This window comes from Bufo bufo, chromosome 8, assembly GCF_905171765.1.
Source record: "Bufo bufo chromosome 8, aBufBuf1.1, whole genome shotgun sequence".
NCBI lineage: Eukaryota > Metazoa > Chordata > Amphibia > Anura > Bufonidae > Bufo > Bufo bufo.
The window spans coordinates 160005319-160028930 of record NC_053396.1 but is presented as its reverse complement, the minus strand read 5'-3'; the positions used below and the strand labels follow the sequence as shown (position 1 = coordinate 160028930).

The 23612-nt window shown below is 47.1% G+C and overlaps 1 protein-coding gene across 1 annotated transcript in view; it reads left to right on the top strand.

Annotated features, from left to right (window-relative positions):
- LOC120978102 (adhesion G-protein coupled receptor G4-like) overlaps positions 1-21446 on the top strand; it is a 28658-nt gene extending 7212 nt beyond the window's left edge. The window contains exons 3-6 of the mRNA XM_040406330.1: positions 5401-5994; positions 8180-8239; positions 20583-21023; positions 21427-21446. Of these exons, the coding sequence (XP_040262264.1) occupies positions 5401-5994; positions 8180-8239; positions 20583-21023; positions 21427-21446 (1115 nt within the window). The remainder of the gene's footprint in view (positions 1-5400; positions 5995-8179; positions 8240-20582; positions 21024-21426) is intronic.
- Positions 21447-23612: the final 2166 nt, after the last annotated feature.

Sequence of the window (23612 nt, the reverse complement as noted above, 5' to 3'; positions counted from 1 at the left end):
TGAGCATATTGAAGTCAATTACCGGCATCCCCATTGGCCGCAGGTATGTCAGTGAGGACCACTTCCGGGTTTCTGAGCTTTTAGATGCCATGATCACACTTGATCAAGGCATCTAAAGGCTTTAATGACCGCAATCTGCATTATTGCAGGTCGTGGTCATTAGCTGTTTGAAACAGGGGAGATCTGCCAGCCATGGTGCCCGCTGCATGTGCAAGTGGGTGCCATGTTTACCCATCGCTCCAGCACCGTACAATGCCTCCTTTGCTAAAAAATCAGTTTGTCAAAAAAATTTATCGGCTAGGTCTGCCAAAGTTAGCTGTAAGTGCTATTATTGTAAAGTCTGATATTGTCACGACCATGGTCATGGTCATGACTCCTTAACCGCAAGCTGTTGCCTGCGGTCTCGTTTGGTTGTTTCAACCACAGGTGAGGGCCGCTTGTTTGTTGCCTCACTTGTGGTTGCCGTTGGCAACATGTTCTTTTGATTGTACTTGGCAGTATAGCAGCCTGAGCTGTTGCTAGGCAGCTTGCTGTCAAGTGCATGCGGTTACACCTGGTTAGGTGTGTGTGTGTTTATGTATGCACTTTGTGTGTCATTTGTGCACGAGCTTTACTTATGTGTGCATGTCCCCTTTAAGTGGCTGTCTTCCCTTCCCTGGTGTGAGAAGGGTTAAATCCCTTCCTAGTATGTGAGCACTGGGTGTGTCTGTGTGGGTGTGGCTACTTGGGCCTATATAGCTTCTGCTGTGATTCAGAAGTCTGAGGGGTACTTCAGCTATGTAAGCTGGAGTCATCCTCCCGTGTAATACCATCTGCCAGTGAGGGCCACCCTTGTGGTCATAGACTTATGTTAGACTTTATTGTTCTTATTTTATTATATGTCTACAGTGGCGCACCTACAGGGGGGGTCCAGCGGGTCTGGACCCCCCCTAGAACAACCAACCGAATTTTTTTTTTTTTAATCCTTCAGGGCCGCACCGCCTATCACCACAGGCGGCGCGGCCCTGGATGTAATTGCGGCCGCGGTGGTGGTGGGGGGGGGGCGGGGGGGCAGTGGGAGTACTAGGAGATGAGCGCTTCCATTGTAGAAGCGCTCATCTCCATATCTAATCCATCTGTATCGCCGTCCTTAGGACAGCGATACAGATGCCTGTGCTGTGCTGCGGCAGGGGAGGGAGAGGCGTGTCCCTCCCCTGTTCTTCTGATAGGCCGCAGGCACTAATGCCTGCAGCCTATCAGAGGCCGGCTCAGGCAAGATGACGTCATCATCACGCGCCTGAGCCGGGCAGCACACAGCAGGGACACAGGCCGGAAGAGCCTGCATCGCATCGCTGCTGATGGAGGTAAGTATCAGTGTATTTTTTATTTTATTTTTGTTGTTTTGTTTTTTTTGGAGGGGGGGAGCTGGCACTATGGGGGCACTAAAGGGGAGAACGGCACTATGGGGCATCTGGTGGTACTCTTTTTTTTTTTTTTAAGTGGCACTTCTTACTGGCACATTATGGGGGGGGGGGACGACCATGGGGGAGAGGAGCACTATGGGGGCTCTAAAGGGGCTTTTTTTTTTACACATTATGGGGAGAACGGCACAAGGGGGCATCTGGTGGCACTATAGGGGCATTATTTTGGGGGCACCATGGGGGAGAGGAGCACTATGGGGTCTCTAAAGGGGCTTTTTTTTTTTTACACATTATGGGGGGCACTATAGGGGAGAACGGCACTATGGGGCATCTGGTGGCACTATAGGGGCATTATTTGGGGGGCACCATGGGGGAGAGGAGCACTATGGGGGCTCTAAAGGGGCTTTTTTTTTTTTACACATTATGGGGGGCACTACAGGGGAGAACGGCACTATGGGGCATCTGGTGGCACTATAGGGGCATTATTTGGGGGCACTATGGGGAAGTGGGGGTACTAAAGGGGCCTTTTTTTCTTATTGGCACATGGGGGCATTATGGCATCTGGTGGCACTAAGGGGGCATTTTTCACTGGCACATTATGGGAGGCACTATAGGGGAGGGCGGCACTATGGAGGAGTGGAGCACTATTGGGGCATATGGTGGAACTTTATGGGGCGGCACCATGGGGGAGAGGAGCACTATGGGGGAATCTGGGGGGTCTAAAGGGGCTTTTTTTTTATTGACATATTATGGGGGCACTATAAGGGAGAATGGCACTATGGGGCATCTGGTTGCACTATAGGGGCATTATTTGGGGGCACTAAGGGGAAGTGGGGGCTCTAAAGGGGCCTTTATTCTTATTGGCACATTATGGGGGCATTATGGCATCTGGTGTCACTAAAGGGGCATTTTTTTACTGGCACATTATGGTAGGCACTATAGGGGAGAGCGGCACTATGGGGGAGTGGAGCACTATTGGGGCATATGGTGGCACTTAGAAGGGGCATTTTTTACTGGCATATTATGGGGGAGACTATGGGGAAGGGAGAGGAGCACTATGAGGGAATTTACTGGGGGACTATATAGGGGTATTTTATACTGGCATACATTATGGGGACATTAGCTCAACAGCGGGCACTAAGCGGGGGTATTTCATGTACTGTCATATTGTAGGGAGAATTATTAGTACTAGGAGGTATTATGCGGAGCTTTGCTAATACTGGGGGGCTATGAGGAACATGATTACTAGTATGGGCACTATAGGGGCATTATTACTACTAAGTGTGCTCTGGCAGAGAATTATTTCTATTTTGGGGGGCACCCTGCCACAGTATCAGCTTAGCACAATAATTTTTGGGGGACATTATCTTTATACTATTAGTGTCTGGGCGCAGTTATTTTTTTAGAGCACTGTGTGCCAATAATTGTTGAGGGGGGCACTATTTGTGTGGTAGTAGTATTTCCAGGGGGACTGTTTCTGTAGTATAGTATTGGGGGCACAGCGGGCACAGTATTGGGGGTGGCAGGAAAGGGTGTTCAGAAGATGTGAAGATGATGGAAATGTGGGAAACTAATGTCTGTTTGTTAATCTCTGCAGAGATGGGAGATGGCTGAAAAATCATCATGGCGGTCTGGTCTGAATGGAGAAGATGAGGAAAGAGAACGTCAACAACAAAGGTGACATCACAGGATGTAAGAGGTATGTGCTGCTATGTAGGAGAGGAGATGCTCCGGCTCCTCCCCCTGCCATTTGCAGAAGGAGGATTCAGAGCTGGGTGAGGACGGTCAAGGGGGGCAGCAGGCCACGGGCGGGTGGCAGATGGTGGGGGAAACCACAGGCCTTGAGCAGGATCAGGGGAGGGAGGAGAGCGGAGGAGCTTCCTGGCTGTAGCTTGTTATATAAGCAGGCAGTGCAGCCAGGACAGACCCCCCCCCTCTCCGTATGATGTGTAGAGACAGGCCGCAACTATAGAATGTCAGCTGTACAGTGTTTGTTGGGAGTGGCCTATTATATGTAGGAGGGGCTTTTAATAATGGGCGGGGCCCAAAAATTTGCGGCGCGCATTGTTATTTTCCTGCAGGCCTTTTAGACTCGCCAAGTAAAAGAATCAGCACAACACACTACACCCTTTCCCTGCATTTTTAAATATAAAGGGGGCTTTGAAAAATTCAATTAGCATAGCGCACTACACATGCCGCATTTTTTTGCCTTTCGGACCCCCCCTAAAGAAAATTCCTGGGTGCTCCCCTGTATGTCTACTGGTGTCTTTATGTTTATTGCAGCGTGTGGTCCAGGGTTCCTGTGTGATTGTGTGGTGTGTGCTGTGTCCGTTTATCCTTTTGTGGACAGCAGCACCTGTGTACGGGTTCCTGGCTGTTGTGTCTGTGGCAGGTAGTTGTGGTATTTGTTGCACTACCTGCCATTGCCATATGCTGTATTTGTTTCCCTGACCTTTGCAGCTTGGCCAGTGAGACTCCTGTTCCTCCGTGCCTAGGAGGAACAGGTCGTCTTAGGCTACTTTCACACTGCCGTTCAGAGAGGGTCCGTCTGATGTCTGCTCAGACGGATCCGCTCCTATAATGCAGACGTTTGTATCCGTTCAGAACGGATCCGTCTGCATTATAACTTAGAAAAAATTCTAAGTGTGAAAGTAGCCTGAACGGATCCGTCCAGACTTTACATTGAAAGTCAATGGGGGACGGATCCGTTTGAAGATTGAGCCATATTGTGTCATCTTCAAACGGATCCATCCCCATTGACTTACATTGTAAGTCTGGACAGATCCGCTTGCCTCCGCACGGCCAGGCGGACACCCGAATGCTGCAAGCAGCGTTCAGGTGTCCGCTTGCTGAGCGGATCGGAGGCTGAACCCCGCCAGACTGATGCATTCTGAGCGGATCCGCATCCACTCAGAATGCATTAGGGCTGGACGGATGCTTTCGGGGCCGCTTGTGAGAGCCTTCAAACGGAGCTCACGAGCGGACACCCGAACGCAGGTGTGAAAGTAGCCTTACCCTGCTCCTTCTTCCAGGGCAATCCTGAGAGCTAGCAGGGATCATAGGTTCCAGTGTATGAGCCCTCCCACCATCAGGGTTGGCTCATATGGTTAGGAGTCAGGGGCAGAATTAGGGATGTGATAGGAGGTGACCTGATTCCTGTCCTGGCCTAGCAGCTATATTTTGCATTGACACCGCACGGCTGAGGGTTTTCCCCATCCTCAGCCGTGATAGATATGAATTCCAAAAAAGCTTCTGGAAGTGGCATCGCACAAAAAGTGTGCTGGGTATCCATGAGGCATTGCCATGCTGGCTTCATTTCAAAAAGGGGGTTGGAGAAAACTTATTTCTGAAATCTTGAACAAATTCATATGAGAGCAAATGGTAGATGTCTATTCTTCTTCTAGGCTGCCAACTTTTAGCTGACCCAAAGTGAAAAATCTAGGGGGAACCTGGGGATTTAGGCAGACAACTAACTACTGTAACTAACTGTGTATCATACTGCGACATTGGGGAGTTGTGTAATTGCTTCTAAGGGGGAGGTAAGGCATCAAAAATATAAACTTACTGAGAAAGTGTTAGATACAATCCTGGGGGTTCCTACATTTCACTTAAATAAGGGATAAGCAGAGCAAACTAACTAAGGCAGACAAAACCAAGTATGTATAACTGGTATTAGAAACCTTGTACATAGAGCATGAATGTTTTTTAAATGAAACCATGATTTTAAAAATTCTTGGTAAAACGTTGTCCACCATTCTACCTTCTCATTGTATATTATGTATGAATGTGTTTATTATACCCAAGATTGGCACAAACAATATTTATAAGTGTATGATTGTTGAGGGTCACATTGCTGGTACCCTATCGATCACTGGAAAAGAGGTCCTAGGCCTTCTTTCTGGAGGAGTTTTAATGAAGTGGTGGTCATGCACGTGCCCTGCCACTGTATGAACTGACATGGATAGCTGATCTTCTATCTTTCCTCTTTCTGTATTTGCAGGTACAAGTTCATTTTGGAAACAGAAAGCACTTGTTTATTCAAAAAATACTATTGGACAAATTCCAAATACCGAGATCCCAGAGTTATCAGAATTCACAGCATGTTTGGATATATTTTATGAAAACGATGCCCTTTCAACTGCATTTTCATACTGTGTTCAAAATGGAACCATCCCTGAGCTTGGTTTCAGTAGGCAGAGACGTAGGCTTGAAGTTTTTCATTTGGGAAAGGTTTATGAAGTTAACAAAGACTTGGAACAAAATGCTTGGCATACTGTATGTATAAACTGGAAGAGACAAGACAAGCAGCTGGTCGTTTATGTGAATAAGACACATGTCTATGAGGCTACAACTGAAGATGGAGTGCTCAGGGGCAATGGGAGCTTGGTTTTGGGTGCTAAACATACCAATATAGGAGGTTGGATTGATATAGTTCCTAGTTCCTTCATGTTTGGAGAGCTATACAACTACCAGATGTGGAACTATACAAGGTCTCAAGAACAACTACTTGACTGTATAGAAGGGAATTTACTCAGCTGGACAAAAGAGCCTTGGACGTTTGAACGCACTAGGGAGGACGTGCAACTGCGCTGTGGTGAGTAACGTATGGCCATGAATATCGTATGAAAGTCTTCTTTTAAATGACCACATATTTTTTATTCATAAAAAAATTGTGATGAATTCATAAGGTAGTGTTGAGTCAATTGAAGCCAAAAGAATTGACTTCGATCTGAATTTCAGGAAAAATTTGATTCGTTGAGATGCCAAATGTCCTTGTGCTTCGTGGTAACGAATCTATTTCTCCTGAAATGGCAGCAAAAATAAAAAAATATACACCTCATCCATTTGCACGCAAAAAGGCTTGATTGCAGAAACTGCACAAAATCTCATGTGGGGTGCAGTATGATGTCACCACGCTGGCCGGGCGCAGTGATGTCATCAGTGATGACGTCATCACGTCACCATCAATCAAGATGGCCGCGACAGCCTCTATGCGAGCAAATGGATAAGGTATTTATCTATATATTTTTGTTTACCCTGATTAACCCCTGAAAGGCCTAAATTGTAGCTTCCGATGTCGAGATCAGAGATGAACGTGGCATCTGAGGGGTTTAATGATGGGGCGATCGCCGTTCCCTGTCATTGCGCCCTCTACATACAAAGTAATGCACTTCGTAACGAAGTAATTTGTCACAAATTTTATTTCTTTGTGAAATTTGGTGAAGCAGCCGAATAAGGCATACCTATTCTACAGTATGTATTTCATTGTACTTAAATTGCACTGTACTTAAAGGGACTTTTCAGATTGTGGATCCCCTGACTTAGGAAGTTGATATGATCACCTGAAGCCGGTTTGTAAATTCTCATATAATGCAACAATCTTTTATTACTTTCTATGTATATCTGCCGTTTTGCAGACCAATAAGCAACTAGGGAGGATTGCATACTATAGCAGGGATGCACAAGCTTCTCTGGTCCATGGGCCACATTGTCAGACTGAGCAAAATCCACAAAAATGTCTCTGGCCCGTTAGAAAAGTACATGACGTAAATTGTAGTGCTACTGGCTGCATTTATGAGTTCTCCTCTACTTTCTGGTCCTCAGCATATTACTAGCAGACTATCACTGACTCTCCAGCTAGCACAGTGACTTATGCGTGGACAGGAAGTCAGTTTCTCTATTCATTCCTATAGGAACGTCAATGTAGGTATCATAGGAGTAGAGAAACTGACTTCGTGTCCACACATAAGACACAGGTGAGGACCAGAAGGGAGAGGAAAACTCACAAATACAGTAACCAATGAGAAAATGACTTTCACTATAAGTTATATCATATACAGTACCTTTCTAACGGGCCACGGCATAACATATTTAGGGGGTATTACTCATTGAGATATTTATGGCATAATGAAAATATATACCATAAATGTCTGACAGATGCCTGGTCTTCTTCCAGGAATCCCCGACCTATCAGGAGAATAGAATACATAAACATACATGTAGTTCCATAGGCATACATACATGTAATGAACGATATACACATGGGGGCATCATCAGAATGCCAGCATAGGTCTCCACGTGTCCCACTTCTGTGATAAAAGCCAGAATCTGTATTCTTCATCCGACACAGCTTCCTGCTACTTCTGCCTTGCAACATGGAAGGAAAGAGGAATGGCCAACTCAGCCTGCCCTCCAATGCAGTCCCACCGAGCCGGTCTATATCCGCTCGGCTTCTCAATGGTTCGGTGATCCAGTTTTGATTTAAGAGATGGTGAAATCCCTCTGCCTTTGTCTAATATGACATTTTGATTAAAAGATCAGAAATGTCTTCTGATACATATGCAATAAAAGGGGGGAAACAGAGTATGAGATAAATAATATGACAGTCTGGTGGCTCAGTGGTTAGCACTGTTTTCCTGCAGAGCTGGAGTTATGAATTTGAATCTAATGGGCAACATCGGCATGGAGTTTGTATGTTCTCCCCATGTTTGTGTGGGTTTCCCCCGGGTGCTTTGGTTTCCTCCCACACTCCAAAGACATACTGATAGACCAGTTTGGAAACTATATAGTGAGCCCCGATAGGGGCAGTGGGGGATGGCAATCTCTGCACAGTGCTGAGGAATATTCATGTGCTACATTAAGCGAATAACAAGTAAAGTCAAGTTGATAGCAACAAAGCATTTACAAGCCTTCTGCTATGAACATAATGTAGGTTTTAATCGTATACGGTATATAACCTTTTTTTTGGGCTAAACTTTAATGTATATTCTTTTTTTCAGCAAATGCAACACTTACACCAACGCCAGCAGAAAGTACAACCACTCTGACCACAACTCTTGGTATGTACCATCTTCATATTGCCCATTACTCAAGACGTTGACGGTTGACATAGCTTCTTCCTCATTTCACGTGGTGGTTAGCCATAGTTTCAAGCGCCTGCCAAAAGGTTCAATCATAGGGCATAAATGTAAAAAATATAAAAATTTATAGTACATGCAATTCTCTTTCTAATAAAGTTAGAACGAGTCATGTACCTCACATGGATCCAGAGATCTCCCCATTCATTGCTCTGATTTATTCCAAGCTGGAAGCTCAGGGGTTGTGCCCTTTCTCAGGGGGCGTGTTTTGTCTGCTGCAGCTGATGCATTTGATAAATAGAACTGAGCAAGTGTGTCCACCTCAGTGAGGTGGACAGAGAAGGTAGGAAAAGAGAAAACAGCAGGTGGTGCTACACAGTGCTATACTGGTGGTGCTATACATATTTTTGAATAAATGATATGCTATTACAATAGTATTCAGATACAGATGCTGGTTTGAAAACTGTAGAATATTTTTTTATGGGACAACCCCTTTAACAATATTTGTCCTGAAACAGAGCTAAAAAACAGATGCTCACAAGGAAATCCTATTTAGGATCATTTCACGTTAAGAGCCTATGTTTGACTGTAACAGGAGTATATGCCAAATGTATCCATACAGTATGGCTTTTGGCCTCGATCGGGTCGAAAATTCATTGGTGTACCTTTTAAATAGTGGTATAAAATAGTGCAGTAGTCTGCTACTACTACTGATCCATACAAAAGTATACATTAAAAATGGAGCCTATTAGTGACATAACACACTGTATGCCTGTAACTTCAATCAGAGGTATATGTTGGGAGATCATCCCAACATATACAGTGGGGAAAATAAGTATTTGATACACTGGCGATTTTGCAAGTTTTCCCACCTACAAAGATTGGAGAGGTCTGTAATTTTTATCGTAGGTACACTTCAACTGTGAGAGAGAGAGAATAAAAAAAAAGATCCAGAAAATCACATTGTATGATTTTTAAAGAATTAATTTGCATTTCATGGCATGAAATATGTACAGTATTTGATACAATAGAAAAGTGGTAGGCAATTAAGAGTGCCGCATTTGTGTGAGGGGAGGCGGGGCGTTCACTATTTAAACCTGGCCCTCCTCCCCCCACTTGTCGGTTCGAACGATTTCGAATCGGCTTGTGGGTTGGTGCCAGAGAAGGGCATGCGTCACTGGAGGATCGGGGGATCGGCTGCGTCGAGCTCGTCGCTACGGTGATTAGGTAGGCAGGGTGGCTTGCACACCCGTCTCGCTATGTATAACATGTGGGGCTGCCGAGCGTGCCGCCGGTTCCCAGCTGCGCTGGAGACTGCCCGCACTCCCGATCGCTTCCGGCACCCCGAGACAGGCACCCCGATCCGCTCCAGGCCCTGCGCTAAGCACCCCCGCTCCCACATGCAGCGTCCCCCAGGCAGGCACCCCTCACCTGTGGCTCAGCAGCGACGGGTCACGACGTCCGCTCGCATACCCTGAGCATCGGTCACGCCGGCCGTCGGCTCCACGACGCAGCGTTATATATCACTCACTCCCGTATCAGAACGTTCCGCCGTAGAGGAAAACGCCGTCCGCTCACACAGGGATCTATTCATTAGCTGCAATCAGTAAGCGGAGGTCCAGCTGCAGGATCAGGGGGCGGAAGCGATTAATACGCCGCGGCTTTCCCTGTACAAATAGTCGATAGCGGTGGGCACGGGATGCAATGTTCCACATGGCGGAGCGCAAATCCCTCACAGCCGATCCTGATGCACGTTCTCCTGGTAATTACAATTAGCGAGGCAGTGAAGGTGGACATGCTTATGTGACTTTCAGTCATGTCTAGGAATCCGCTGCAGAATAAACTCGTCTTCTTTACCGCGCAGACTCAGGCAAGACAAGATAAGCAGATACTCAGACATGTGCACTGTATAACAAGTTATGATTTCAATGGTTAATTCTAACCTAGAAGGGAATCACTGGCTTGCTGCGCTCCAGCAGGTCCTGGCTTGAGAGAGGGCGGGGGATGGTCGACACCTACAGGCCCATACTGGTACTGCAGTCCAGGTGCAGGGCTCCTCTGCTCAGGCACAGTGGCTAGGTACTAAGGCAGGAGTATAAAAAAAAAAAAAAAAAATAATATTTAAATAAAATTTGGAATATGTTCAAGGATCAAATATAAAGAGGGCTTCAAGGAGGGGGGCTGGCCACGTCACTTTGCGCATGCAGCCGGGCCGCCCGTAAGCCCATACGGTCAGTCAGGGGGTTGGTTCGGGCGCAGTCACAATAATCCGGTGGTTATCTAGGGAGCGGTGGCATAAGTGAAGTGTCGCCCAGCTGGCGTGTGCTCACTCACACGTCTGTTCTTGGTTGTTCAGGTCCACAGGTGGTGGGCTAACTTACGATACTGTGGGGTTCGTGGCTGTCATGGCCGCCAGGTGAGTCAGGGGTGGTGCATGCGGGGGCCAACCCCCTCTTTTCTCCTGCATAGGCTTGGGGGACGGGGGATGGTGGACTATTATGTCCAGGCCTCTGGCGCATCTCTTACAGGGTGGCGCCTACAGTCGTGGCCTTTGGTGGGGGGGAAAAGAAAAAAAAAAAAAAGAAAAAATAATATTAATGGTATAAATAGGAATGTTGCTTTGCCAGGTCTGTCACGACTACAGACTGCTTATAAAGCCCTGCCACGACTGCAGGCATCAGTCTGTCACGACTACAGACCCGCTCTAAAGCCCTGCCACGACTGCAGGCAACAGTCTGTCACGACTACAGACCCGTTATAAAGCCCTGCCACGACTGCAGGCATCAGTCTGTCACGACTACAGACTCGTTATAAAGTCCTGCCACGACTGCAGGCATCAGTCTGTCACGACTACAGACCCGTTATAAAGCCGTGCCACGACTGCAGGCATCAGTCTGTCACGACTACAGACTCGTTATAAAGTCCTGCCACGACTGCAGGCATCAGTCTGTCACGACTACAGACCCGCTCTAAAGCCCTGCCACGACTGCAGGCACAAATCCGTTACGACTACAGACTCATTATTAAGACCGGCCACGACTGCAGGCATTAGTCTCATGTCAACAGACTCATGAGGTAATACTACCACGTCTACAGGCGATGGTCCGTTACCGCTACTCTCGATGTAGGGTCCCCTCACGACTACAGGGGCTAGTCGGTCACATCCACAGACTCGGTCGCACTCCCGTTAACTACAGGCACTGGGTGGGCATCTACGGGTAGTTGCGTCACGACTACGCACGTGGGTCAGCCACGGCCTGGGAGGTCAGCCTTCACGGTCACAGGTAGGTCCAGTTAGGCTTCAGTCTCCCAGCGGGTTCCAGTCACAATAACCAGCCCCTAGGGGCACTCCCGCACCGGCGCACAATGCCAGGGAGCTGTGCGGCTCCTCACGCGGCACACGGTTCAAACCAGCGGGGGCCCGGGCCCACGGTAAAGGAAGGGCTCCCTCTGATCCGGTGCACATTGCCAGGGAGTGGCGCTGCTCCCCACGCGGTACGAGTGTCCAGCCGGCGGTGGGTCGGCCCTAGCTGAGGAGGGGGGCTCCCCCGCACTGGTGCATTCTGCCAGGGAGCAGCGTGAGCTCCCCACGCGGCTGGGGGGTAAGGCTCCTCATCTTCAATAAAGTCTGGCACGGGCCGCCGTGCCGTTAGGTAGGCAGGGATCAGGGGAAGGAGTACTAGGCTCGGTCAGAGGGAGCAGATCATAGGCGGTGGCTGGCTTCCTGCTGCCGGCCGTACATAAGGTTCCAAGGGGGTTATTTAGGCACAGGATGTTAGTTAGTCCGTGCAGGTGATCTGCGTTATACCATGCTCTTCATGCTCGTACTCAGAGCTGTGCCCATACGAGAGCTGCGTAAGTGGTTGATAGTGAAAATAATAAAAAATAAAAAAAAATACATTTTTGAGTCTCTCACGTATGGCTTCTCCGTTTTAGGTTACACATATGACTCCGCCATTAGAGTCTCTCACGCCTGGCTTCTCCGTTTTAGGTTTACACATATGACTCCGCCATTAGTCTCTCACGCATGGCTTCTCCGTTTTAGGTTACACATATGACTCCGCCATTAGAGTCTCTCACGCATGGCTTCTCCGTGTTAGTTTTACACATACGACTCCGCCATTAGAATCTCTCACGCCTGGCTTCTCCATTTTAGGTTGGCACATATGACTCCGCCATTAGTCTCTCACGCCTGGCTTCTCCGTTTTAGGTTGGCACATATGACTCCGCCATTAGAGTCTCTCACGCATGGCTTCTCCATTTTAGGTTACACATATGACTCCGCCATTAGTCTCTCACGCATGGCTTCTCCGTTTAGGTTCACACATATGTCTCCGCCATTAGAGTCTCACGCATGGCTTCCCCGTTTTAGGTTACACATATGACTCCGCCATTAGAGTCTCTCACGCATGGCTTCTCCGTTTTAGGTTTACACATATGACTCCGCCATTAGAGTCTCTCACGCATGGCTTCTCCGTTTTAGGTTGGCACATATGACTCCGCCATTAGAATCTCTCACGCATGGCTTCTCCGTTTTAGGTTACACATATGACTCCGCCATTAGTCTCTCACGCATGGCTTCTTCGTTTTAGGTTTACACATATGACTCCGCCATTAGAGTCTCTCACGCATGGCTTCTCCGTTTTAGGTTGGCACATATGACTCCGCCATTAGAATCTCTCACGCATGGCTTCTCCGTTTTAGGTTACACATATGACTCCGCCATTAGTCTCTCACGCATGGCTTCTCCGTTTAGGTTCACACATATGTCCCCGCCATTAGAGTCTCACGCATGGCTTCCCCGTTTTAGGCTACACATATGACTCCGCCATCTGAGTCTCTCACGCATGGCTTCTCCGTTTTAGTTTTACACATATGACTCCGCCATTAGAGTCCCTCACGCAGAGCTTCTCCGTTTTAGTTTTACACATATGACTCCGCCATTAGTCTCTCACGCATGGCTCCGCCATTAGTCTCTCACGTATGGCTTCTCCGCTTTAGGTTTACACACAGGACTCCGCCATTAGAGTCTCTCACGCATGGAGATTAAAAAAAAAAAGAAAAAAAAGGGGGGCCTATCACTCACCTATTGGGCTTTGTCCGGGTTTTTGCCACTCTCAATTAAACTTGTCCTATAGCATTAACTATACATGGCAGGTATTCAGCACCATTGGTACAGGCTACATCCGGACCTACCGTCACTCTTCTCCGCCCACCCGATCAAAGCGGCGTTGAAGGGTTTGCGCAAGATGTCTGTTGTGAAACGACATGGGCGTCAGCCATTTACCGGTAGCTTGTTCAGGCCGTGACAGGCAAACTGCAGGGGCAAACCGTTCGGGCCACAGGTTAGCGCTCTGGTAGAAACAGCCTTGTACCTGGCCTTCCATGGATTCCTCAGGTCAGGCGAGCTCATGGGCACCAATACGCTGGCTGGGTGCCTGCGGAAAGGTCAGCTCATCCGGCGCGGGTCCATCTATGTCCTCACCTTGGCCTCGTCCAAGACGTCACGGCCGGGGCAACCAGTGGCGGTCAGATACTTTCCCACGGACAGCAGATGGTGTCCGGTGCAGGCCTTGGAGGCTTGGCTGCGTAGTATTTAGTCCAAGCGGCATGTTCTCCCGTACTCGAACTAGGCAATGCCCGGCTAACCACCGCGGCCTTTCTTACGTACATTCAGGTTAGTTGACAGGTTCAGGGGTCGGTCCTCGCTGGATCACTGGACATTCCTTCCGCATGGGCGCGGCAGCGGCGGCGTCCATGCATAAGGTGCCAGTACATGTCATCAAACGGTTGGGTCGTCTCAGTTCCGCGTGTTCCATGCGTAATATCCCGGATCCTTATACGAAATATCATTGGCTTTCGAGTTTTGGTCTGTAGTTTCTGTTATCAAGTTTTCTAACTCCTATGCATGGTTCTTTTGGCCCCTTTAGGCTACCCTTCAATAAGCAGTTCCGGCATAACTCTGCTGCTTCTAGGTTGGGGGGGTGGAGTATAGGCTTAGGTAGGGTACCCTCTCAGCATGAGCCGATCCGAGCACAAGTGGTAGGCAATTAAGAGTGCCGCATTTGTGTGAGGGGAGGCGGGGCGTTCACTATTTAAACCTGGCCCTCCTCCCCCCACTTGTCGGTTCGAACGATTTCAACCCACCCAGGAGCCCTCCCTTCTTTCAGGTCTCATCATTGGGGTAGCCCCCTTTAGGCTACCCTTCAATAAGCAGTTCCGGCATAACTCTGCTGCTTCTAGGTTGGGGGGGGTGGAGTATAGGCTTAGGTAGGGTACCCTCTCAGCATGAGCCGATCCGAGCACAAACAGAATTAATATTTGGTACAGAACATGTTCTGTAGTTGTTGATAAAAGTTTGCACATACTGCAGCAAGGATTTTATCCCACTCCTCCATACAGATCTTCTCCAGATCTTTCTGGGCTGTCGCTGGGCTACATTGAGTTTCAGCTGCCTCCAAAGATTTTCGATTGGGTTCAGGTCTGGAGACTGGCTAGGCCACTCCAGGACCTTGAAATGCTTCTTACTTAGTCACACCTTAGTTTCCCTGGCTGTGAGTTTCGGGTCATTGTCATGCTGGAAGACCCACCCATGACCCATCTTCAATGCTCTTACTGAGGGAAGGAGGTTGTTGGCCAAAATCTCACGATACATGGTCCCATCCATCCTCCCTTCAATACTGTGCAGTTGTCCTGTCCACTTTGCAGAAAAGCACCCCCAAAGTATAATGTTTCCACCCCCATGCTTCATGGTTGGGACGGTGTTCTTGGGGTTGTACTGATCCTTCTTCCTTCTCCAAAAACGGCAAATGTAGTTGATACCAAAAAGTTCTATTTTGGTCTCATCTAACCACATGACCTTCTCCCATGCCTTCTCTGGATCATCCAGATGGTCATTGGCGAACATAAAATGGAAATGTGCTGGTGTGAGAAGGGGGACCTTGCGTGCCGTGCAGGCAGTGGCGTACCTACCATATAGGCAGACCACGCAGCTGCTATGGGGCCTGTGAGAAAGAGGGGCCCGAAGTGAAGGAGAGGCCCCGCCCCCAAATTGCTCCTGTTTATCTTTCTAAAGCTAAAGGACCTTTGATGATGTCATAAGAGGTCCTGTAAGGGAACTACACAGTGTAAAGTGTAGTTCCCAGGTTAGAACAGTGCATCTGCCAGGACCTGTGATGACATCATCTTCAACATCACAGATCCTGCAGAATCTAGCAAAGGAACTGCACCAAAAATGGTGTAGTTCCTAGGTTTCAAAGGTATATCTGCAAGGACCTGTGATGACATCATCACAGGTCCTTCAACCCCTAACAGCAAGTATTAGAAGTTCACAAGCAGCTCTGCATTGATCCATACAGACTGGAATGGAGTGGTAAGATGAGGTCCTCCACTTTTCATCATTTACCCCCCCCCCCTCCATGCCCTGTTTTTACTCATTGCTCACTCATGTATAACACTTTAGACAGTTACAGTGACCACTACCTCATGTACCTCACACACCACACAGTGACCATAATGTATAACTGACCACATATTTCTGTAAACACTGCATCTACAGTATTATACCTTCTATGTCTCACATCAATACACTGCTCTGTATATATATATATATATACTGCTCCAAAAAATAAAGGGAACACAAAAATAACACATCCTAGATCTGAGTTAATTAAATATTCTTCTGAAATACTTTGTTCTTTACATAGTTGAATGTGCTGACAACAAAATCACACAAAAATTAAAAAATGGAAATCAAATTTTTCAACCCATGGAGGTCTGGATTTAGAGTCACACTCAAAATTAAAGTGGAAAAACACACTACAGGCTGATCCAACTTTGATGTAATGTCCTTAAAACAAGTCAAAATGAGGCTCAGTAGTGTGTGTGGCCTCCACGTGCCTGTATGACCTCCCTACAACGCCTGTGCATGCTCCTGATGAGGTGGCGGATGGTCTCCTGAGGGATCTCCTCCCAGACCTGGACTAAAGCATCTGCCAACTCCTGGACAGTCTGTGGTGCAACGTGACGTTGGTGGATAGAGCGAGACATGATGTCCCAGATGTGCTAAATTGGATTCAGGTCTGGGGAACGGGCGGGCCAGTCCATAGCATCAATGCCTTCGTCTTGCAGGAACTGCTGACACACTTCAGCCACATGAGGTCTAGCATTGTCTTGCATTAGGAGGAACCCAGGGCCAACCGCACCAGCATATGGTCTCACAAGGGGTCTGAGGATCTCATCTCGGTACCTAATGGCAGTCAGGCTACCTCTGGCGAGCACATGGAGGGCTGTGCGGCCCTCCAAAGAAATGCCACCCCACACCATTACTGATCCAATGCCAAACCGGTCATGCTGGAGGATGTTGCAGGCAGCAGAACGTTCTCCACGGCGTCTCCAGACTCTATCACGTCTGTCACATGTGCTCAGTGTGAACCTGCTTTCATCTGTGAAGAGCACAGGGCGCCAGTGGCGAATTTGCCAATCTTGGTGTTCTCTGGCAAATGCCAAACGTCCTGCACGGTGTTAGGCTGTAAGCACAACCCACACCTGTGGACGTCGGGCCCTCATACCACCCTCATGGAGTCTGTTTCTGACCGTTTGAGCAGACACATGCACATTTGTGGCCTGCTGGAGGTCATTTTGCAGGGCTCTGGCAGTGCTCCTCCTGTTCCTCCTTGCACAAAGGCGGAGGTAGCGGTCCTGCTGCTGGGTTGTTGCCCTCCCACGGCCTCCTCCACGTCTCCTGATGTACTGGCCTGTCTCCTGGTAGCGCCTCCATGCTCTGGAGACTACGCTGACAGACACAACAAACATTCTTGCCACAGCTCGCATTGATGTGCCATCCTGGATAAGCTGCACTACCTGAGCCACTTGAGTGGGTTGTAGACTCCGTCTCATGCTACCACTAGAGTGAAAGCACCGCCAGCATTCAAAAGTGACCAAAACATCAGCCAGTAAGCATAGGAACTGAGAAGTGGTCTGTGGTAACCACCTGCAGAACCACTCCATTATTGGGGGTGTTTTGCTAATTGCCTATAATTTCCCCCTGTTGTCTATCCCATTTGCACAACAGCATGTGAAATTAATTGTCACTCAGTGTTGCTTCCTAAGTGGACAGTTTGATTTCACAGAAGTGTGATTGACTTGGAGTTACATTGTGTTGTTTAAGTGTTCCCTTTATTTTTTTGAGCAGTGTATTTACAGCAGTGTACTGATATGTGAGGTACGAGGTATAATAGATGCAGTGTGTACAGATATATAGTATATATAGCAGTGTACGGATATGTTAGGTATGAGGTATAATAGATGAAGTGTGTACAGATATATTGTATATACAGCAGTGTACTGATATGTTAGGTACGAGGTATAATAGATGAAGTGTGTACAGATATATAGTATATACAGCGGTGTACTGATATGTGAGGTACGAGCTGTCAATACACTGCTGTATTTACTATATACCTCTACACACTGTATCTATTATACCTCGTACCTCACATATTACACTACTCTATATACTGTATACCTGTACACACTGCATATATTATACCCCGTACCTCACATATCAGTACACTGCTGTATTTACTATATACCTGTACACACTGCATCTATTATACCTCGTACCTCACATATTACACTTCTGTATATACTATATACCTGTACACTGTCACGAGGGTATCAAGAGCCACGTCTGACTCCGTTATACCCGGGGTCAGGAGGTCGCAGCGGGTGGCTGCGCGCTCTATATCTAAAGATCACGTTGTTTCTTAGTGATTGTTTTCTGTGTTTGCCTTGCTATCCTTTTTGTCTCAATCAGGGATCCGTAGCTTCTCCTCCTCAGCTGTTTCTTGTCTGCCACTCCCAACCTCCTTATATTCTCCCCTCACTCTTCTCTAGTTGCCAGTTATAGAGCTTCCTGCCTGGACATCTATACTGACCCACTGGAGTTGTGAATCCTGGTTGTCGTTCCAGAGTGATACCCTCCGGATCCCTGTTGGGCTTCTTGTTGTCTCCTGTTGTCGCCCACCTGGGATTATATGTTGAGTTTGTATTGTCTGTCCTTCCCTTGGTGTTTTCCTTTAGAGCTAGTGGTGCGGACTAGTGTTCCCACCGCCCTGTTCACTATCTAGGGCTCAGCTTAGGGAAAGCCAGGGCTTTAGGCACGTGATCGGCGTACGGGTGAGGAACCCGTCTAGGGATGTCAGGGCAGCCAGGTGCCAGCCGCTAGGTGAGTCAGGGGTCACCACCTTCCCTCTCACTTGGGCAGGTCCTTCCTTGTTCCCTCCCTCTGTGTCACGTATGTGATAGTCACGCCGACCGTGATATACACACTGCATATATTATACCCTGTACCTCACATATCAGAACACTAAGGAATATACTATATACCTGTACACACTGCATATATTATACCTCGTACCTCACATAACAGTACACTGCTGTATATACTATATATCTGTACACACTGCATCTATTATACCTCTTTTGTGTGCCAGGGCTGTTTTGTAATCCCAATCCGGCCCTGATGGCATAAATTATAAAACGCAGCAGCAAGAATAGTTCATGGAACAAAGGGAGGGGCTATAAAAGGGGAATGGGGGCCCAATTTAGATTCCTGCTATGGGGCCAAGTGATTTTTATGTACGCCCCTGCGTGCAGGATTTTAATCCATGATGGCTTAGTGTGTTACTAACGGTAATCTTTGAGACAGTGGTCCCAGCTCTCTTCAGATCATTGACCAGGTCCTCCCATGTAGTTCTGGGCTGTTTACTGACCTTTCTCAGAATCATCCTTACCTCATGAGGCAAGATCTTGCATGGAGCCCCAGACCGAGGAAGATTGATTGTCCTCTTGCGTTTCTTCCATTTTCTAATAATTGTGCCAACAGTTGTTGCCTTCTCACCAAGCTGCTTGCCTATTGTCCTGTAGCCCTTCCCAGCCTCGTGCAAGTCTACAATTTTGTCCCTGGTGTTCTTAGATAGCTCTTTGGTCTTGGCCATGTGGAGATGTTGGAGTGTGATTGATTGTGTGGACAGGTGTCTTTTATACAGGTAACGACTTAAAATAGGTGCAATTAATACAGGTAATGAGTGCAGAGTAGGAGGGCTTCTTAAAGAAAAACTAACAGGTCTGTGAGAGCCAGAATTCTTTCATGCAATAAAATGCAAATTACATATTTAAAAATCATACAATGTGAATTTCTGGATTTTTTTAGATTTTGTCTCTCACGGTTGAAGTGTACCTACAATAAAAATTACAGACCTCTCCATTCTTTGTAGGTGGGAAAACTTGCAAAATCACCAGTGTATCAATTACTTAGTTTCCCCACTGTACCACTGAAAAACACATGTGAACAAAACCTTACACATATTAAACATTTATTAAATGTCCTACTTGCCCTACAGATTTGATGCACTTATGCTCATGAATGTCTACTTCCTATTCTCTTATTCCATACAATATTTTGCTCAGAGCTGTAGAGCTAGTTGGTCACAGTCACCCATCTGTATACCCAAACACTTCCTATTGCCATCTCTATGTCTGTCCTAATCAGTATGCTTTGCCTACTATTAGAGATGAGCGAATCGAATCCCATGAAGTGGAATTTGAACCTAATTTCAGGACAAATTCGATTCGCCTAGAAGCCGAATTTCCTCGTGCTTTGTGTCAGCGAATCTTTTTAACCTGAAATAGTATAAAAAACAAAAAAATTCAAACTTACCTCCTCCATTTGCTCACGACTTGCTTCAAGATCTCGTCCGAAATCCTGTTCTGCGCGAGATTACATCATCACGCCGGCCGGCAAGATGACGTCATATGTCACCACGCCAGCCGGCGTGATGACGTAATCTTGCGCCGCACAGGATTTCGGCCGAGATCTTCAAGCAAGAGGCTGGCGGCCCGTCGCAAGCAAATGGAGGAGGTAAGTTTGATTTTTTTGTTTTTTTTATACTATTTCAGGTTAAATTGTTACTTTTACACTCGGATGCTGTGATCATGTATGAACGCGGCATCTGAGGGTTACAATGACGGGGGCGGTGCTATCGCAGCTCCCTGTCATTGCACCCTTTACTTACAAAAAAATGCACTTCGGCGAATCAGTCGAATCGAACTTTTAAGAAATTTGCTCATCTCTAACTATTATATTTACTAATATTAATATACAAAAGGATGCCATGCCTACATTGTAGCAGGTATACCCACATTACAGCCCGTATGCCCTGAGCCGGCACTGACAACTCAACCATAGTTTAAATCATTGCAGGAACTGATGTGCACTCATCTGCATACAGTCAGATCTTAATAGAACGTGTTTTGTGTCCAGGGACAACTACCTCTACCAGGACACCAACACCAGTACCAGAAAATTCAGCATCCACTGAGATCTACCCTGCGGCCACTGAAAGTCTTACTTCTGTGACATCCACTCCTAGTATTTTCTTCACAACCTTAACTCAAAAGGAAACGGCTAGCAAGAATTCCAGCGGCAATTCAACATCTACTGGGCTGACTGGTACTCTGCCGACAAGCCGATCTGTAGAACCTAACCTTTCTACTGAAATCTCTACTACAGAGTCATTACCTGACCTATTAACTAATTCTAGTGTCAAATTACCAACAGGTAATAACGTATCTACGACTAGTAATATGTCCTCAACGTATCATAGCCCACCAGAAATGAGAACAACATCTGTTGTGCCAATTTCATCTTGGACAAACACCACCACAATACAGCAACAGGCAACTGATACCAAGAGTACACCAGGTAATCATCCATCATTTGCGTTTTTTGTTCCCCATCATTTCACAGCATCTTTGGGTGTTGCCGACAATTACAGCTACGCAGTAGGGCCAGTAACCATCCAGGACTATCCAGTTGCATTCAGTATGTACCTCTGGTAAATGCACCATAAAATGCACCTGACATATATTCCCAACATCTCCACATACCACCTTTGGCCTCAGTAAATTCCAAAATAGTGAGGGTCATTTATTAAGCCCAGCGTTTGAGACACCGGTCTTAATAGCCTCTATATCTGGCAGTGGATCCGTCAAAGTTATGAAGAGGCGCCTGCCTTTACATAATTTCGGCTCAACTGGCGCCAGTCTAAATGTAAGACAGCTTCCTTGCTGTCTTACATTTAGACCATTTTCTACACTTAAACCAGGCGTAGAAAATGATGAATGAGAAGGGCCTGCTTGCCCGTCCCCTTCTCCGCCCATGCCACACCCACTTTTTTAGACCTGGTGTTAGCAGGGAAAAGTTGCAGATTGTGGCGCAAATAATCTTTGCGCTGCAATCTGCGCCAGAAGTATGCCTAATATAGGCAGATTTCTGGATAGTAAATGACCCCCAGTGTCTTTTTGGCATTTGCCACCAGTATACGCTTTTTCCGTTCCAGGGAAGTGCGGCATATTTGCTACACTCTATTTGGTAAAAAAGCTATGTAGAAAAGTTGTCCACTTTTGATAATTCCTTTATGTTAAACATTTTCGCCCAAATAAGCCAATCACATGATCTTCCATTGATAAGATCCAAAGCCAATAAACTGTAATCTGTGGGTACAGCACCAACACAGGGGGAAATAAGACATTATATGGTGCCTACTAAAAGAACCACATAACAGGCCCCCTCTTAATTTTTAATGATGAAGTGTTCTCCAGCACATCCCAAATATTCTCAATAGGGTTAAGGTCTGGACTCTGTGGTGGCCAATCCATGTGTGAAAATGATGTCTCATGCTCCCTGAACCACTCTTTCACAATTTGAGCCTGATGAATCCTGGCATTGTCATCTTGGAATATGCCCGTGCCATCAGGGAAGAAAAAATCCATTGATGAATGACCCTGGTCATTCAGTATGTTCAGGTATCAGCTGACCTCATTCTTGGAGCACATACTGAACCTATACGTGACCAACTGCAGCAACCGCAGATAATAGCACTGCCCCCACAGGCTTGTACAGCAGGCACTAGGCATGATGGGTGCATCACTTCATCTGCCTCTCTTCTTACCCTGATGCGCCCATCACTCTGGAACAGGGTAAATCTGGACTCATCAGACCATATGACCTTCTTCCATTGCTCCAGAGTCCAATCTTTATGCTCCCTAGCAAATTTAAAGGGACACTGACAGGCCAAATCAGCATATATAGTTAGATATATGACATTACAGGTCTTATACAGTCTTTTAAAAGCATATAAGTATCCCCCCTGTCCACCTTATAAAGAGCGAAATATAAAGTTTTATAACCTGCTTGTTCGGTCACCAATCTGCCCAAGGGGCGGCGTTTCATGTGAAAATGCACCCAGCCAGCCTTCCCAACTGCCGTCTGAGGCCCCGCCCAGCTCATCAATATTCACTTCGCTGGGCGGCGGCTAGAACTCTCCCCAGTCCCGATTCTGCGCATGGGCAATTCAATTGTCCGGGCATCGTTCATGCCCAATCTTCTGCGCCTGCGCCCCGCCGTGGTTAGACTTAGATCGCGCCTGCGTACACACACAGCCTGCCTGCGTCTTCGAGGCAGCTGCAGCCTCAGCCATGCACTGTTCAGAGCAGCGCTTCAGAGCGCTGCTCACTCACATCGTCAAAGGGGTTATAGACAATTGAATTGCGCAGGCACAGGATCGGGACTGGGGAGAGTTCTAGCCGCCGCCCAGCGAAGTGAATATTGATGAGCTGGGCGGGGCTTCAGACGGCAGTTGGGAAGGCTGGCTGGGCGCATTTTCACATGAAACGCCGTCCCTTGGGCAGATTGGTGACCGAACAAGCAGGTTATAAAACTTTATATTTCGCTCTTTATAAGGTGGACAGGGGGGATACTTATATGCTTTTAAAAGACTGTATAAGACCTGTAATGTCATATATCTAACTATATATGCTGATTTGGCCTGTCAGTGTCCCTTTAAGCCTTTTTTTCTGGTTTGCCTCACTGATTAGTGGTTTTCTTACGGCTACACAGCTGTTCAGTCCCAATCCCTTGAGTTCCATTCGCATTGTGCGTGTGGAAATGCTCTTACTTTCACTATTAAACATAGCCCTGAGTTTTACTGTTTTTCTACGATTTGATTTCACCAACCGTTTAAGTGATCGCCGATCACGATCATTCAGGATTTTTTTTCCCGCCACATTTCTTACTCGAATACGACGGGTCCCCATTATCCTTCCAGTTTTTAATAATGCGTTGGACAGTTCTTAACCCAATTTTAGTAGTTTCTGCAAACTCCTTAGATGTTTCTCTGCTTGATGCATGCCAACGATTTGACCCTTCTCAAACAGACTAACATCTTTTCCACGACCACGAGATGTGTCTTTCAACATGGTTGTTCAAGAAATGAGAAGCAACTCATTGCAC